The following is an 18,590-nucleotide window of genomic DNA, read 5'->3' as shown; positions in this document are numbered from 1 at the left end:
AGTTGGAGGAGTGGAACGGCCAGATTGAGGAGAACCAGACAGTATGGAGGCAGGGTACAGAGAACTTAAGCAGTGAGGGAGGGAATGAGAGAAGGAGTATGAAAAAAGGAGGGAGAGAGGCCGGGCTCACATGTGAAAGTCATTACTCAGACTCAAGCTCTAACACAACATTTCTCCTAAAGTGAAGCCCTTCCCCCTCGTCTCTCTTCTCCTGGCCTGCTCCCTCTTTCTAACCTTTGAGAAGGGGGCTTCGGGAAAGGTTGGTAACAGAAACAGACAAGGTTGAGGTAAAGACACATCGGTCGAAAAAGAAAATCAAAGCATGCCTGCAAAAGAGAGTGTCCTATAAATGCTGCAAAGTGCCTGTGTGTGTGGATGCATGTGTGCACGCCTACATCTCATGTGGCATGAGATGCGAATGTCCTGGTAGTACACTTTGGTCTTCCCTCTCTCTTAGTGCTCCCCTGAACCCTACGACTCTCTTCCTTCGCTCCTCTTTCCTTTTTTCCAAAGGGGCCCACTTCCTGTAACAGAGGCTGAAAAAAAATGACAGAACGCGATTGGCGCTCATATGGCAACATCTGGGATCGCTTTAGACGGAGGGGGAGGAGACTGGGGAGAGTATAGGGTGTTCTGATGGGGTAGAAATAGAAAGTAGAGATGAGGAAGAGAGGAAGAGGAGGGATAGAGGTGGATAGAGGGATAGAGGGAGGTGAATTTTAGCTAGAGTAGAAGGGGAAGGGTTGAGGAACAGGAGAGAGTATGCAGGAGAAGTGGGGAGAAACTGCAGACCACTCCAAAGTTGATTCCCCATGGGTCCCATCAACCCATATATGGCTGCTAAGTTCCTCCCTAACTCTCTCTCCTTCTCTCACTCCCCAAATTTCCTTATGCCTTCACCGAGTGTACAGGCAGATCCCGAGCTGAATGAGCGAATGTGCCACGTCAAGACTGGATACTAAGCCGGGACACAGCCCTGCGGACGCCCCGACTGAAGGCACAATAAAACATCTCCGGTCTGGAGGAGGGACACCCATAGGAATGGATGTCAGGATGAGACCCCTCGCCGACCCAACATGAGGCAGGATAAGAAAGAAGAGACTAACAGAGGAAACCTTTTGCTGACTCCTCTCCGTCCGCCGCGGGCTGGACTGCAAGTATACAATCAGAGTGGGGAAAAGGCAAGGCCGAAGAGAAAGTGAGAAAGGGTCCTGCTCCGTCATCCCAGTGTTCAGACTACCTGTTCAGGATCTTACTGGTGTACAGTAGTCTGCACATTGGTTAGACTGTGCAAGGAAGTGCTTCAGCAGCAAGACTCAGGACAACGTGAAAGCCTGCATGTAGTCTACGCTGGAGCAAATCTAGGGTCTAATATTCATTGACGTTTGTTGCTTTAACATGTGCAAATACCTTTAAATGTGCATATGATGTCACCATTGCAGCCATTGACTCTATATTAAGCATTATGACAACCATTTTGTAGCAACTTTACCTTGATTTAATTGCTAATGAAGAAAGAGAAGAGAAGATATAACTTGTAACTGACTGTTGTTTTAACAATATTTCAGGCAGAAAAGCTAAAAATTAGCTACTTAGTCAAACTTCTTTTACACACATTCAATGTAGAGAATAGTTTAACTGATTTTTTGTCCCACATTTGATATTTGTTTCTGCATATGAATCTGTGTGGCAATACGATAATGCTTGTGTTCACAGACATCATGGGACTGTTTTGATTATACCTGTGTGTGTGTGTCAGGATGGTTGTGAGGTACCATACATCAGAGCTGCTGCATCTGAGGATGTGTCTCCTCTTCCTATAGACTAATGGATTTGAGATTTGGAACAGGCCTCACACACACACACACCTACACACAGAGGGGAGTGTGTAGATTAAGAAGTGTATAGGCATGAGCCATCTGTTTTTCTTCAGACTGCCTGGTGGAGGCCTGGCAGTCAGAGGGGTGAAGGAATGTATGTCTGCTCAGTGTGCTGTGGAGATTAAACCTTGAACTATTATGCTACACTCTGTGTGAGGTCAGCGTGAGGGTACGACACAGAAAGGAGATGTACAGTGCTGCCTTATAGATGTTAAAAAGTTGTATAGAAGCAATTGACACAGAGATGGAGAGGGGATGTTGGAGGGGGTGGGAGGTGGGGGTATTTGTGAGAGAGAGACTGTGGAGGAGTCGAGAAGAGAGAGGGGGGAGTCAAAAGGGGAGGTCTGCAGTGTAGAAACAGCCATGTGGGATTTCTCTGGGCAGATCTTGGAAGCTGGTGTTTGGACAAAGCTTCAGATTTTCCAGCCAGGAATGTGCACAGTCCCAGGGAGACTGCCAACCACAGAAAGAAAGCGGGAGAGGAGTGAGGGAAAGAGGGGGAGACAGACAGAGAGAGGGAGGAAAAGGCAACAGAGGTAAAGAAAGAGAAAATAAAAAAAAAAGGGGGGGGGGGTGGTTTAGAAAAAAGAAACGTCTGTGGAGGTAGTGTGGGCGGGGAGAGTAAGAGCGGGAACTGCAAGAGAGAAGAAGCAGAAGTTTGGCTTGGGTGTGCACACAGATGCATGTGGAAAGGCAGCAGATATGATCTTCTGTGATATCACGAGTGACTGACATTGCACTCAGGCCTCCCAAACACAGCTGATAAACCTACCAACACAGCAGGGGGGTGCACTGATCAAACAAGGATGGTGATTAGCCAAACACATCCAAAATTAATTGAAGACCAGTCTAGGGGTAGACTTTCACGTCAGCATTAGTCCTTGCAGTGACACATGGATGACTCATTGTGATCCAGCCAAAGTTTGTTGCTCTGATGTGGTCAACAGATATTTGCTTGCCTGTCTTAGTATTATTTGTCGCAGATGTGCTAAGTCTGTGTGTGTGTGAGTTGATTTGTAAACCTATAACACTGTGTGTGTACAATATGCATGCCTGGGGCTGTGTCTGGGAACACTGTGTTCAAGGGATGCAGTGTTTATCTGAAAAGTGGCCGTGTGTCTGTCTGAGTGAGTGTATATTTTTCTCCACTATTTGCATGCCAGTTTGTTTACATCAGAGTCCGCATGTGTACTGTATACTGTATATACAACTGTGTGTGTTTGTGCGTGCATGTATGTGTGTGTGTGTGTGTGTGTGTGTGTGTGTGTGGGTCTTAGTTTGGCTTGGGGCTGCTCCAGCTGTGTCAGAGTGAGCCGCTCCAAATGCCTGAACTCCCAGAAGAGGAAGAAAAGGGGGAGTAAGGGGAAGAGTGAGCAGAGAGCGGGACGAATGGGAAGGGGGGGCGTCAGAGGAGTGAATGGGGGAAAGAGAGGGGCTTAGTTGCAGGTCCAGGTGGCAGAAGAGAAAAGCAAAGTGAACTGTTTGCTGGATGGAGAAACAAGGCTAAAGATGCACTTTTAGTTATGCATTTAATGGTGTCATATGTCAGAAAGTGTCCTTGAAGGGTCTGTTTGTTTAGTTTTAGCCATGCCAACATGTCCTTCAGGCCATTTTAATGTGGTCACCAAGAACAATTACTTATTTGTTAAAAGCATTCTACATATCGTTCCTACCAACCACTCAATTATGTCTGTCAAACAACAACTCAATTTCATCCATAACAGATCGTCTACAGTCCACCAGATGTGAATGTTTACAGGTGCTTGTTTCTGTCCGTACACAAATACTGCAATGTGCTCTCCTCTCCTGACCTCACTTCCTGTGCTCTGCCCTTTCCTCTTCCCATGACATCAGCTGTGACAGACAGGATGAGACTGTTGTGGTGTGTCTGCCTGTCTACACTTGCTGTGCAGACCTTCTGCTCCTGTACAGCAGGCACAGACAGGCAGACAGATGGCAGCCCCACTGACATCAGAACAGAGAGCCACTGGCTTGTCCACCTACTTCAATAAAACTGCTTTACTGGAACGGTGACAATAATATGAACAGATGAAAGAATTTTCCCTTCTCAATTAACTGATTCAAACTGAGATATGTGGTAATAAACTTATGATAACTTAACTGTACTTTGTGTTTTGACTTCACTATTTTCTTACCTAAAATACCACTCAAAGTTACAACTTGTCTTGGTGTGATCTCTTTGTTTTAACTATGATTGTGAGCATGAATGCCTCACCTCATCATCCTTGAACCAGGACAGGCTCTCTGCAGTGAGGATGAACCAGTATTCCTTGGCTCCACCTTTCATGATGCCGATGTTGCTGATGGTCAGCCAGCCTTTGCGTATGACCTGCACAACAGTCAGGGGTAAGGAGCTCAGATGGCAGGACTGATAGGACCAACAATGGTGTTCAGAGGACAGCTTTATGGAAAATTAGGTAGCAAGGTAAAGGTGTGTAACACAGGTCACACCTTGCTGATGAAAAAGGAGTAAAGGTTAGAAACAGTTGACATTGTAGTGAAATATTTTTGAAGCTTAGACATTTTGAGATATATGACATAAATTATGCAGCCATGGGACAATCACCAAACAAACTGAGCATCAGTGTGCATAAATGGTTAAAGAGAAGACTAGATGCACAGGTAGGAATAGAAACAAAAGTAACCCAACACATCTGAAGACAAAAAAACAGGATGGAGGAGACTGGAGGACAGATGTGTTATGAATAAAGGAACAGGAAATATGAGATGGCATACAGATACCAAGAAATGACATATACATCCTGTAGCGTAGGAAAATATTATCATCTGCACATATTTATGGAGCAGTGGAACTGCATGGTGAGGTTATGACAGAAAGAAAAATACTGCAGTCTGTAGCTGAGAGGAAAAGAGTATAAAACATTAACAGTGAATCAGTTGCAGATGACGAAAAACATGATTAATCAAGCAATTTTGCCAGTGTGCATGTTTGCTGCCATCAGTAGCATGCCAACCCGCAACCCCTTAAGCTTGAATCCTGCACAAAAATATTTCCAGAAGAGGCAGCAGTGAGTGAGCAGACTTAAAGAGACTGGACTCCTACTATTAGACTCGAAAGTGGGGTCACACCCTGGAAAAAAAACAGGAGATAAAGGAGCAAAATTAAGATGGAGTTTTTTCTATTACGTGTTTCGATTACATTTGTGGGGATATCATGGATATTGATCATTTAATAATCAACAACATCAATGTTCTTGACTAAACAAGGGCTTGTATTTTTAATTACTCCTGCTTTCAAATGTGTCACATAAATATTATGTTACATATTAATGATAACAGACTGAGATGAAAAAAAGCCTAATTTTTGCTTGACTGCATTCAAATAAAAAGCTAAGATCAACTTTGGTTGGATGATTAATCAGTAGAATGACAAAAATCCCCCATTTATGTGCAGCTACAAACGCTGATTAATGCTCATTAATGAATAACATGTAATAGTGACGTCACTAAAAAAACAAACAAAAAAAAAAATGTATGATTGATTGAAAAAAAATTTCATAACCATGCACACTCAACTGCTTCACTGCAGAGAACCACTGGCAGCAAAGGAACGTTTTTTGAGATTTATGACCTGCATATATCATCATATAAAAGGAGCACACTGTCATGCACAGTCATGCAATATATAATTTGTTTGTTTTTTTCCTTAAAATTGACAGTACCTCTTTAAAATAGTCTCACAAAGTATTTGTAAATGGTTTTCAATTATGATATAAACATGATAAATATGATATATTAATTAGGTTGTTAACACTTTATAAATCATTAATAATTATATGCTGTGTATTTTAATACATCAATGTGGGCTCACTATTTGGCAAGAACTAGTTAGTGATTACTAATAATTAATCTTACTAATGAGTTGCTAACATTTTTAACTGGCAAAAGGGTACCGTATCATAAAGTGTAAAATACATGGCAATTTATTAATGAATTACTACTATTTATATGTGGTAAAAGAAAGCCACGTTACGATTTATTGATGACTAAGACTGGGTGATCAGCACACCAAGTAAACTTTTTCAACTGTGCAACACCTGGAATTATGTCTTGAAGAAAATACCAAGCATTTGGTAATTTGATATGCAGATTTGAAAACCCTAACCCTGCTAAATGAAACTTTTTAACTAATAAGAAATTCTGACCCCAGTCAAATGATACAACCAATATTAACAAATATCTGATGATGCTGACAGCTATGAGTAGGTGATGAGATCTTAACAGGAGAAGCTTAAAAGTACAGATAAATGTGGGCCCACTATTTGGCAGGCTATGGGTAACTGATGCCCTTTTTATCTAATGTATTGGTCATCCTATTTATGATTTATTACGTGTATACAACCTAATTAATATCCTAATTATAGTATAGTAGTTATAGCAGTCTTGTAGTAGAGTGGTGCCTGTAGCTTTATTTTTTAACCTAAGGGTGATGCTGCTAAAACCAGGTCTTACTGGGATATCACTGGGTTATTCAGATGGCAGTTAAACCTTTTGGTGACACTACTGTAGATCAAAAGTCATTTGGATGCCTCTTCTGCATATGTATATAATAAAATCTTACCTGGTTTCCTGGCACTCCTGCAACAGTGTTCTTATTGTTGTGGTTGAACGCCTGATGGGCACTGAGAGAGAGAGAAAGAGCTCAAATTATTTACCCTGTTGGACTAGTCCATTTTATAGTTAATACAGAGGATGAACATATATAACAAGTATATTTATGTATATATGTATGTAAAGTATGTAAAGCTGTTACTATTGGGATAATATATATTGTTATGCTGAGAATCAATAAACTTTGTTTAAGAAAACAAACAAACAATGATGTTACTCACTTAGTGAAACCAATGAAATCCTCATGTTTAGTGTTTATGTAGGCAAGCTCTATATCAATGAGCAACAAGACCTGAACAGAGCAGACACATATTAACAAGGGAAACAGACCCACAACTGAACTTAACAATCCAGGAGAGTCAGTAAAATCAATTTGTGAGTGCAATGTCCAGCTGTGTGTGAATGACCTGGTCCCTGCATTTAGTCTCTTGCTGTTGTATTGCAGTGGTTACAATTCTCTCTGTCTCATCTTGTAGTTTGGGAAAGGAACTGAGCTATAAAGAGAAAACAGAACAGAAGTTAGACAGAAGACAGCTTCTACACTCTGAAACATACAGTCCAATGCATAACTACAGGACTGACACACATTTATACCTTGTTGATACACTGGTACACAGTGGTGTTCAGTTCTTGAACCACCATGTCAACAAATTTAAGACATGGCCCCTTTAGTCTTGATATCTGTTTCTTCACTATGGCTTCAAAAGCCATGTCAGGAGTGAACAAACCTGTCCTGTAGGGACAGATAGGCAGATGGAGGAATTGGATTCAGCGAAAAAATGTCAGAACAGAAAACTCTAATGATGTAAAAGCATTTAAAACTTTGCATTTTGCCTTTGCTTAGAAGAACTATACTGCACCTGACCCCGTGGATGTTTCTGATGGCATAGTTGATCTCCCGCCGCAGCTTCCTCTCATCAGATTCAATCTGAAGACAAACACAAGACACTGTCAGTTAGTGTTGAGCAGTATTCATTAGGCTACTCTATGACAAGCGCTATTTGCGCAAGAAAAAACATTGGCAAAATTGCAGACACACCTTGACCAGTTCATAGGGGAAGCGCTCATGGAAGATTCGGTTGATCCTAGCCCCTCCTGAAAGATTAACTGTATCTACTTTGTCGCCTGAGCCCTCGATTAGCTTCTCAAAGTCAACAGCCAAGCGCTGAACTAACCTTCAGATCAGAAACACACACCAGGAGAAACACTGACATACCAGCCCTGTTCAGACCTGGTATGAACATGCAACCTTGGTAATCCGATCACAAGTGGACAGCTCCAAGTACAGATGTGAATACACTTGAGATCTGATGACTCAGGCCACATTCCAAGGAATTCTGGGCCACATGTAACCATATTATTTCAGGAGTGTGTACACAAATGAACATTGAAGAACCGCCTACTCAACTGACATTTTTTAACTATATAATTTGTGTCACTGTTATGCAAATTATGTATTGGCTCTCTTACCTGCAGAGGATATTTGTGAGCACCCTTAAAAAAAATGCACTGTTTTGAAAATTGTTGAGAAAGGAGAAACTTTATTAACTTTGTGAAATGCTGTCTATGACAAATTCCTAATTAACTGGGCCTGATTGCAAATTGCCAGCATATGTTTTACATTAAGTTATTTCCTTCTTTTTGGAACAAACATCTTGTCAGATTGAGCCAGCATGTTAATGGTTACTACTGTTGAGCCCCCGGTTAAAACAATGCATTTTGCAAACGGGTTTATTTGCATACAGATCCAGAAGTAAAACAGCTATGGCAAATTCTTAACCATTTGTGCCTTCTTGTAAATTCAGCATTAAATTCAGTACATTAAGTTGTTTCTTTCCTTGTGTTGCTGAGAAGAGCAGACAGCAGAGACATTCTGTGATGCGCTGGAATGCACACTTTCTCTGTCTCTCTGTCATTACTGACTTTCTTCATCATCTGTGATGTTAAAACATCAGATTTCCAGAGAGAAAGTAAAGTAAAAGTGAAAGTTCAGAGAACTTCAGAGAAAGTAAAAGTGTGCAGCCTGCTAATAGTTCACTCAGTTATAAAATCCCAGAGCACCATGGAACGTCCCTCCTGCTAGGTAGTGGTGGACAGTAACGAAGTACATTTACTTGAGTACTGTACTTAAGTACATTTTTTGAGTATCTGTACTTTTAGTATTTGTTTTTTTGGAAACTTCTGACTTTCACTCCACTCCACTTTCCCTTTTGAATACTTAAGTATTTTTTAAAAACATGTACTTTTGAATACTTAATTATTTTTAAAACCAAGTACTCTAGTACTTTAACTCAAGTAAATTTTTGACTGAGCAACCTTTATTTGTAGTTGAGTAATATTTGACCAGGAGTATCTATACTTTGACTCAAGTACTGGGGTTGAGTACTTTGTCCACCACTGCTGCTAGGCCGCTGACAGTGCAGGTAAAATATGAGGCTCACTGTGGGCTGAGAGAGGAGTTTTGTGCAGCACTGACTTTAAATTAAAGGACTGGAAAAAATGACCTAATGGACAGTAATGTACACTCAACTGATAAAACAGCTCCAGTGTTTATTTGCATATACAGCAAGGAGGTGAGAACTGATCACAAATGGTCACTCAGAACTAAGGTTGGGTATCATTTAAAAAATTACAATATCAGTACCAATACCAGTACCCATAAAGTGATACTACTAACCAATGGATTACTTAATTGATACCTTTTTTATGAAGTGTCTTTTTTATGAAAAATGCCTGCAGTGATTGGCTGCAAGCAAAACCTTATAAATAGTAATTTTTTTCTTCATCTGGCACCAAAAGGATTGAATGGCTGGAATTGTTTGAGTAGAGAAATTTCAATACTACTTGGTACTGGGTTATTTCAATCTATACCTTGGTATTGAGTAGCAATACTCAGCCCTACTCAGGATGCATATGGAGACGTATTGTAATACCAGGTGTGAACTTGCACACTCAAAGTTATTGACTTGTGATTGGATCACCCTGAACACATGTTAATACCAGGTCTGAACAGGCTCATAAATAACTTTAAAGAGAACAAATGGGTGCACGCGGACACACACACACACACACACACACACACACACACACACACACACACACACACACACATCCAGAATGACTGACTGACTGTAGCAATGTCTTGGTCCTGCGTGCGGGATCATCAGGACTATAATGTTTGTACTCTTCAGCCTCTTTGTCCAATGCCAGAAGGTGGCTCTGCAGATGACTACGGAAGACTGGCAAAGTGTCCCGGATGTGGTTTGTCAGTTGCTGCAAACAAACATTATCAGTGAGAAATCATATACACATTACTTTGTTATATGTGTGTGTCAGTGTGCATTTCTAACCTGGTTAAGAATTCTTTGTAGATATGGGGTGCCCATCATTTGAGCCATGTGTTTGTAGGCTGGATGGGACAGGAAGAAATTCTGCTCTGCAAGCAGAGCTGCCTTAATATCCTTTTTCCCATCAATGTCCTTCTGACTGCGGTTCACCACCCCTATGTAACCTGGGGAGGAAGAGATGAGAAGGGAAATGAAGAGCACGTGATCACTGTAAGGAAGACAATGACCACATTCTCTTGATGTTCAACAGGAGGAAGGAACAGTCAAGGACTCTGATGTATGACAGATTCAACTTGCATTTTCTGACATATCCTTGGGAACTCGTCCCAGATTTGTTCCATTAAGACTGTAGCACACAAGCAGGAAATTAATATGTTTGTGCAACAGAAGAGCATGTGGTATAAAGCAGGCCAAATCCCCTATTTAGTACAGTAAAAGATGTAATAGCAGCAGGCTCCATATCTAATGCTTCAGCTCTATGCTGCTACTAGGGCGGTTATTTCAGTGGGCTTCCATGGCTAATGCATTAGCACTGTAGGAGAAGCATGAAGGAGCCAGCACCTGGTGGTGCTTTACACACTGTCACAGGAGCTCCTGGCCCTGCCTTTTTCCCTGCCTCACACACACACACTCACACACACACACACACACACACACACACACACACACACACACACACACACACACACACACACAGAGTTACTAGCCATTAATATCATCTTTGTCTCTTTGTCTGTCTCTATCGCTCATATACAAACACACAAGAAAAAATGTACAGACAGACACAACGCTATTATGTCATATAAAGTCAATGACCATCTTTCAACACATGGCACAACCTAAAGTAGGGGCGTCAAACATATGGCCCACAGGCTCACTGGATGACTTTGCAACTAAACTCACTCAAGGATCAACTGATTAAATTTTTGGTGGTCAAAGGTTAACTTCATTGTGAAATCACAATGTTCAGCTCTCTGTCCTCCTTTGTAAAAGTAGTGTGGAAATGAAGACAGCACGTTTCTCACTAGAAATTATTCACTGGAATCAGACATGTATAGTTTTTTTTTTTTTTTTTTTGCCAAAAAACAAACTTAACCTTTTGATAAATTCCTTCTAAGTTACAGGTCAATGTAGTGGTAACTTCAATATTAAATTCCCTCAAAATCTTCACTACATACATTTTATGAGTTTGGACAGACATGCATGTAAACTGCAACTTGACTGGTTGATGGAAACATACAACTGCGATGCAGTTACTCTATTATTTGACTGCTCTGTTTTATGCAACCATCAACAGCCTACTTCTCACTCTTTTTAACCTGCTAGGGGTCACAAGTGATCAACAACTGCTTTAGTTTGGAATCTTGTTTCAGCTCAGGTCAGCGTATGTGGAGTTCATGTTTGTGGAACTTTGCAAATCTATGCTGGTCACATCTGGCAGTTGTGGTAACATTGCAGTAGGTGCTTCAGCAACTGTTGCCTGGCAAGGATCTGCACTCTACTGAGTACACTCTTCAAGTGCAATGGTTTTACTGGTCCAGCTCACTTGAGATGAAATTGGGCTGTATGTGGGCCATGAACTGAAATTAGTTTGACACCCCTGAGCTAAAGACATACTGTACATGGAAAAAAACATAAAGATAAGTGAACAAAGAAGACAAAAAGAAGGAGTCAGATAAAGAGAACGAAAAAACACAGAGGGAATGAGAGAATTACTGAGACTGAGAGACAGAACCATTATGTCAGTCCTCTCCAAAGAGCCCCCACTGGATGTAGTGTGACTACATTACAGCTAGGTGGCTCAACACACACAAGCAGCACACCTCTGCGTAGGGGGAGCAACCTGTTCTCTAATATTTCCCGGGCATCTGTTCCTTCATCCATCAGGTCTAGCTTAGTAATTACACCAATTGTCCTCTGGCCTGAAAATTAATAGAAAACAATAGAAAATTTTAAAACCAGTGGAAAGACGTAAACATTGTTCTTCTAATAATGTGATAATTAACCCCCATAAGGATATCAAAGTACAGAGCCATATTCTCAGGTAGGGCTGCAACTAACAATTATTTTTACAATCATTTAGTCGATACAAAACCAAATAATTGTAAAAATTGTCAGTTTTTCCAGACATCTTTAAATTGTTTCTTTCATCCAATCAACAGTCCAAAACTAATATTGTACATTTACTGTCATAAATTACAAAGTAAAGCAGCACATTCTCACATTTAAGAAGCTGGAATCAGCAAGTATTTGTAATTTTGGTGGAAAAATGACTGAAATGATCAATCAAATAGTTAGCAACTAATTTTCTTTCAATAGACTACACAGACAATACAAGCCCAGCACACACAAATGTGGCCTACCCTGTGGGTCAACATCTTTGGCCAGTTTGAGTGCATCAGAGTTGGCCAGGTCGGTGTTGGCTGGCGTGACAGCCAGGATGAGACAGTTTTCTTTACAGATGAACTGCATGATCATGTCTCGGATCTGGTACTCTATGTCCGAGGGCTGGTCGCCTACAGGTACCTTGGTGATGCCAGGCAGGTCCACAAGAGTCAGGTTCAGCACTGTAAACACACACATGCATGCAGAAGTGTACATATAAACACACAGTCATACATATGTCACAGAAATAAACTTTGCATGAATGGATGTGGCACGTCAAGGGCACACAAATACACACTGTGTTACCCTGTGGGGAATAAATCCGCAGGTTGATGGGAATAGGAGAGATGCCTTTATTGGATCCTGTGAGTCTCTGAGTCTCTGTCTCGATCTCTTTGCGGATCTCATCAAAGTCTGTGAACTTCTTTCCTTTACAGTGAAGAAATTCACCATACTCTGGAAAAAAACATAACGTTGTGATTTTGGTGGATATTTGGAATATCATGCCTGCTTAGTTGTCAAAATTTCAGCTGTTATCGTGAGTACGGCCACAAGAGCACAGTATAATACAACATGATACATAAATGCAATTTCATTAGATCGAGTTTTTTTGTAATTGCACTCCTCCTTCAAGTTTCTAAAAGCCATTTGAGAAATAATGCAAAGCTATACATCCTCTCACCTTGCTCCTCTGAAACAGAAGTGAGGGGGCCAAAAAATAAAGTTCAATTCAGTGTAATACAACTTCATTAATCCCACTGGGGCAATTTGTTTGAGCAACTTGTTACACATAAAAACACACAGTAACATACAAACAAACAAATAATGATACTGGGGAGCTAAATGTGGAATGGAATCTATAAATAATACTGATAAAAGAAAACCTAGCTGGAGCACGATAAAAAAGACCATATAAAATACATACCAAGAATGATAACTGTTAAAAGAACCTACGGAGCATTTAGTAGACAGATTGCATAGGGAATGGACAATTTGGAATAGTAGTTAGTTTTACAGGCAGGTAAAACATAATGATGCCCTGACAGCAACAGAAAAATTCACTTGCAAGAACACAGAAGCTATGATACTTGCTGCTTTCCAGAGAATTTGTTGGTTGCAAAAACATGGTTCCTACACCTTTTCCAAAGTCAAATTCAAGCATTTTTGAGTTGCTTTTACCAGCTTTTCTAGCACCTTGCAGCTGTGGCAAATTGCTTATTTACTTACATACATATACTCAAAATTATTATTTCACCTTTTTTTTCACAAGATGTTACTGTGCTATAAGCAACCAAAATTATCTGTATGTTTGGTGATAGTATTCTACAGAGAGATGACTAATTAAAGGAAAACACAACAAAGAATTGTGTTTCAAAATGTGTGACCTGTCTGTAAGTGGACTTGGCATCCTAAACAACCTGGTGGAACCAATATCTGACTATCTGATTTTAGTTCTTTGTCTAAAAAGTGAACTATTCAGTGATTTATAATGAAATATAAAATATTATATATATTGAAATATTATTATGCAATTATAGTTTCAAGGACTGTATTCAGCATAAGCACTTTTGAAACATTGAAATCACTAAAATCCCAGTGTTTTCAAGGATTTCAAGCACCCATAAGAACCATGAAAAAGACCTTCCATCTCTTTGTTTCACTTCAGTGATCATTGAACAATTTATAAAATTACTGCTCAGGCTGTTTCTGCCTTTTAGTGTGAGGCTATGAAAGAAGCAGATTTAAAAAAAAAAAGCTCAGAAGACTGTCCATAAAAGATTAGGAAAAAAGGACAAAGGATGACTGGACTGAGAGAAAAAAGAACTAAGTTTACAGAGAGGGTGAATTCTGTGTTGCCCTCTTTTCACATCAATTTAAGGTGATCAAAAACAGTAACCAAATATTTCCACAGTGTAACCATTTCCACATTTTCATTATATATGATGTAATCCTTGGCTGCGTCCTTGTTGAATCTAAAATCAATAGTCAGTTCTTTGGTTTTAGATACAAATAAACCTGAGAAGTTGCTATGATATCAAGAATTAAAATCAGTGTGAGCACTCCCATGGTCAAATTCAGGACCTTGGAGAAAGGAATCTGACCACAGGATGCAATGTAACACTTCTGACCATAGGATGCCAATTCCAGCGCTATCCCACCAGTCACACTCAACTATTGTAAAATATCACACTGCCATCTGGTGGCAGCTTGAGATACAAGCTGAAGAATGGCATAATGCAGAGACTGGATGAGTGAACTTGTGTGTCTTACCTACCCATGTTACTACTAAGCAGCTGGAGAATTAAAGGTCTGCGAGTGACAATTCCTGAACCCCGTGGAAGGAAGTCTCTGTTTGGGAAGAAAGACTGAATTGGAGAAGGGTACACACACACAGAGCAACTGCACATGATGCCAGTGCAGACCACTACACTAAACCTATATACATAATTTTCTAACAGTGCCTTGTAATCATGGTGAGCACCAACAGTCAGCTGCACATTACTTTTGTTTTATTTTCCCTACTATCCAAAATATCAATAAGTTCATCAGGATGGCTAAGAAAATCTCTGTCATATGATCCACCCTAGGCGATACACAAACAATAAATGGTAAATGTAGTGCTCACAGTAAAGACACACCAAGCACAGGGTAAAAAATAATCCTCCTCTTTCCTATTAAAATCAGATTCAGGAAGTTTGTTTTCCTGCATCCTGTCCCACATCAAAAAGTTGGCACAGCCCTCCACAAAAAGGGTGTCATAACATACTCACAGCTGAGACAAAGAAACGAGGTGTGTCTTAAATATCAATACACACTCAGGAAAGCAATCATTAACAGCCTCCTATAGTTACTACACACATTCTGGACTGCTGCTGTGGACAATACATAAGTGTCCTGTAGTTGACAGAGCTCCACTGTCGAGAAAGTAGGAAACTACTGACTTCACCGGCATTCTTTTCTGACAGGATGGAACCACTTAGTCTCCTTGTCACAAACTGAAACATGCATATAAAGTCTACACAAACAAACAACCCTGTTATTCACCAGTAGACTGCAGTATTCTAAGGCTCTTAAAATCTGTTAAACATCAGAATAAAATATTAATTCAACAAAGCACACTTTTGTTAACTGAAGGACTGGCAAGTTAACAAAAATAATTCTGATTTGATTCCCTCCCTGCAGCTATGTTAATCTCCTCCCCTTCATCTACATCTACGTCACTAAGATAAGATGCTCTACTGGCTACTGTCATACAGACACTGGCACCTCTGGCATTCACCACTTCAGACTCAAGCCATATCACTACTGCTGGGTGGGAACGCACATGGAGACACTGTGATTGGTTACAGTGGTTGCCTGGAGTCCTGGTTTCAATTCAGTAGAACACAGAGCCTTGTGTATTGAGCTTCTTCCAGGCCCTGAATCACAGTTGCCATCGCTTTATCTTTAACATTACAAACGAATAACAGTATATTACAAATTCCGATTTTGATGAGTCTGAGCCTATTAAAATATAGACCTCATAATTCATACAATTTTAAGTATTTTATTAGCTAGAAGTAGACAGGAATTAGCCAAAAAAAAGCCCCTTTTATACCAATTTGTCATAGACTGTTTCACAGCAGCCATTTTGATATGAAACAGTAGTGTAAACACAAGTTTTACCAGTGATACTAATTAAGGTTCTGTTGCATTCAAGTCAGAGTCAGAGTGCTGCTATTGTGCATGTTGACTCACTGGAAAGGCCCTGCAACACTAAATGGAACAGGCCTTAATTGCAGTGAAAATTATTCAGTCGTTTAAGAAGAAGGGGTTTATAAGTATTGACTATAGATATACAGTTTATAAATATCCTTTATATACAGTCTTTAATTTATGGGTTTTGTTTGACAAAGGGGTTTGTATGTGGTAACTAATAGACAATAAGTAAATAACTTATCTGTGTTTTAAAGATTTATAATAAACCATGACTTTTTTTCTTTCAATTGCCAGAAAAATGCCATTGGCAGGAGTTTATTTTTGATTCAGTTTTCATAAAAACTGTTAGGTTTATGTCTTTCCAATAGCCATCGCATTTCAGTTATACTTGTATGTTGGTCACAGATTTTAGTTCAGACAGATAATAGTAGGGCTGAGCGATAAATCAATATTTTATCGATATTGTGTAATGAGACTAGATATTTTTGTAGATTTTGACAATTGTTTTATTGTGATATGGAATGTGTGTTGTCTTTTACTGGTTTTAAAGGCTATATTACAATAAAGTAATGTAACTTTCTTAACTTAACAGACTGTTCTAGCTGTTCTATTATTTGGCTTTACCCACTTAGTCATTATATCCACATTAATGACAATTCATCATCAAAAATCTAATTATGTTAATATTTTGTGGATACACTAATAGTCATCAACAATTAACAATATTGCCACACTATTAATATTTAGTTATTTGGTCATAAATATTGTGATTTTTGATTTTGCCCATTTCACCCCGCCCTAATATATGGTGTGTTATTTTAGAGATAACGTGCATATCACAATATATATCCTTTTTAGCAGTATAGCCCAAACATATTGGGACATTATTTTTTGGTCACATCAACTCAGCCCTAGGGTACAGATAGATGTTCAATCTGAAACTAATTAAAGGTCCCATTCCATTTAGCCATGTTCAATGAGCCAGCATGCACAATAGCAGCACCCTGACCCAGTATGCCCTGAATGGAACAGAGCCTTAATTAGAGTCATCGGTAACATTTGTGTTCACAATTTCATGTTATTCAATGGCTATTGTGAAAAATGCTCATTACTAACTATTTACCTATTTGGACATCTAAAACTTATCCACCTAGAGTAAGTACAACTAAAGGGGATTGTGTAAATTGATAGAGTCCATTGCTGTACAGTTCATTCAGAGTTCATTGCGAGGGGCTTACCTGCCCACAAAGTTTTCCAGGACGGAGCTCTTGCCTGCGCTCTGGCCGCCCACCACAGCGATCTGAGGCAGGTGGAGGCTGCAGCTCTGTCCCACATTGCTCAGGGCGTCCTGTAGGCGGTTGACCAGCGGGATCAACTCCTCCATCCCGCGGTTGCCCATCGCAACGGAGCTGCCGCCCTGGGCGGGCTACCTGTCCGGCTCCTTTAAATCCTGTTTTACTCCTGTTCTAGGCTAAGCCAGTCCATGGAGAAACTACCATAATTAATGTTTACTTATAATTACGCTGTTTTCATTACTGAAATGTACAACCCCTAAAAATAATATCCTTCTTAAAGGACGGTGCCGACTTTAAAAACTCCTCAGCAGCCGTTAGTTAACGTTACGTTACCGTGCGTGCGTCTGGTAACGACGGTAGTGTTCAAGTTTGTACTCACAGACTTCAAGCCTCCTAAAAAAGCCTGCTACAGACATTATTGTCGTTTTAAAACTCCAAAAGTTCCCTGTGTGTTGCTTCCCTTAAACTCCGGATACGTTTAAGAGGCCAGCGGCTGGTCGCGACGCTGAGTTTGGTCCATAGAAAGATAGGGAGGAAAACATTCTACTGACAGCTAACGGAATCAAATTTTCTGCGCATGCGCGACAATCAGTAACTTTAACTCGGCAACCCCCTTCTGCAACATGCAGAGGAAGACAGACAAACTTCATAGCCAATTATGAAAGTACCCTGACTTATCAGACACCATGAAGGCATTCCCTCCTCTGGGCGACGGCTATTTAAAATCCCACACACCCACTGAGGGCTGGGCTCTGCTGCAGCCCTATAAACACTGACACAAGAACCAGAGTGGAAGATTCATCTACTGTAAATAACACTGCTGGATTCTTTGGCAATGAGGGAGTGAGCACTGTGTAGTACACTGGAAATCTGAGGCAAGTGATAGAGAAACTGAAGGATACATAATACAATGATCGTAATGCATGTTCAAATATCTAATAGCACTGAGCATTCATGTTTGTAGAAGCACCACATAATGATGTAAAGATGAAATGTTCTTTACTTGTGATTGTATGTTATACATCAAAATACTTTTTATAACATTGCACTGAATGGCAAAGTCAAATATTTCAGTATCTTTACCATGTCATCTCAACAAATTATTAAAGAGAAAATTTGTCATTGTCCACTCAGTGTTGATGGAAAATACAGTCAATCAGGTCATCAGGCCTCATCATTTTAGGGGTGAGGCCACTTGGTTGTCAACTTTTTATGGACACAAAGGCCAAATGCCAGGGCAGAAAGGGCATCAACCAAAACAATTATTAAGTCCAAGGAAACAATGAATTTAACATAAGTGTTAAAGATGATTTTATTCTAATCACCCCCAC

The 18,590-nt window shown here is 40.1% G+C and overlaps 1 protein-coding gene across 1 annotated transcript in view; it reads right to left on the bottom strand.

Annotated features, from left to right (window-relative positions):
* The window catches only part of dnm3a (dynamin 3a), a 30,803-nt gene extending 12,217 nt beyond the window's left edge, over nucleotides 1-18,586 (bottom strand). The window contains exons 1-15 of the mRNA XM_084722688.1: nucleotides 17,203-18,586; nucleotides 14,541-14,614; nucleotides 12,572-12,721; nucleotides 12,244-12,447; nucleotides 11,704-11,802; nucleotides 9,884-10,044; nucleotides 9,664-9,806; nucleotides 7,573-7,708; nucleotides 7,394-7,461; nucleotides 7,128-7,266; nucleotides 6,941-7,027; nucleotides 6,755-6,825; nucleotides 6,484-6,544; nucleotides 4,966-4,992; nucleotides 4,117-4,230 (exon numbers count right to left, since the gene is read on the bottom strand). Of these exons, the coding sequence (XP_084578814.1) occupies nucleotides 4,117-4,230; nucleotides 4,966-4,992; nucleotides 6,484-6,544; nucleotides 6,755-6,825; nucleotides 6,941-7,027; nucleotides 7,128-7,266; nucleotides 7,394-7,461; nucleotides 7,573-7,708; nucleotides 9,664-9,806; nucleotides 9,884-10,044; nucleotides 11,704-11,802; nucleotides 12,244-12,447; nucleotides 12,572-12,721; nucleotides 14,541-14,614; nucleotides 17,203-17,363 (1,695 nt within the window). The 5' untranslated portion in view covers nucleotides 17,364-18,586. The remainder of the gene's footprint in view (nucleotides 1-4,116; nucleotides 4,231-4,965; nucleotides 4,993-6,483; nucleotides 6,545-6,754; nucleotides 6,826-6,940; nucleotides 7,028-7,127; nucleotides 7,267-7,393; nucleotides 7,462-7,572; nucleotides 7,709-9,663; nucleotides 9,807-9,883; nucleotides 10,045-11,703; nucleotides 11,803-12,243; nucleotides 12,448-12,571; nucleotides 12,722-14,540; nucleotides 14,615-17,202) is intronic.
* Between the last annotated feature and the right edge of the window lie 4 nt (nucleotides 18,587-18,590).

Source organism: Lutjanus erythropterus, chromosome 7 (genome assembly GCF_056507025.1).
Source record: "Lutjanus erythropterus isolate fLutEry1 chromosome 7, fLutEry1.hap2, whole genome shotgun sequence".
NCBI lineage: Eukaryota > Metazoa > Chordata > Actinopteri > Lutjaniformes > Lutjanidae > Lutjanus > Lutjanus erythropterus.
Note: the sequence above shows the minus strand (reverse complement) of the source record. Positions and strands in the feature narration are given on the sequence as shown.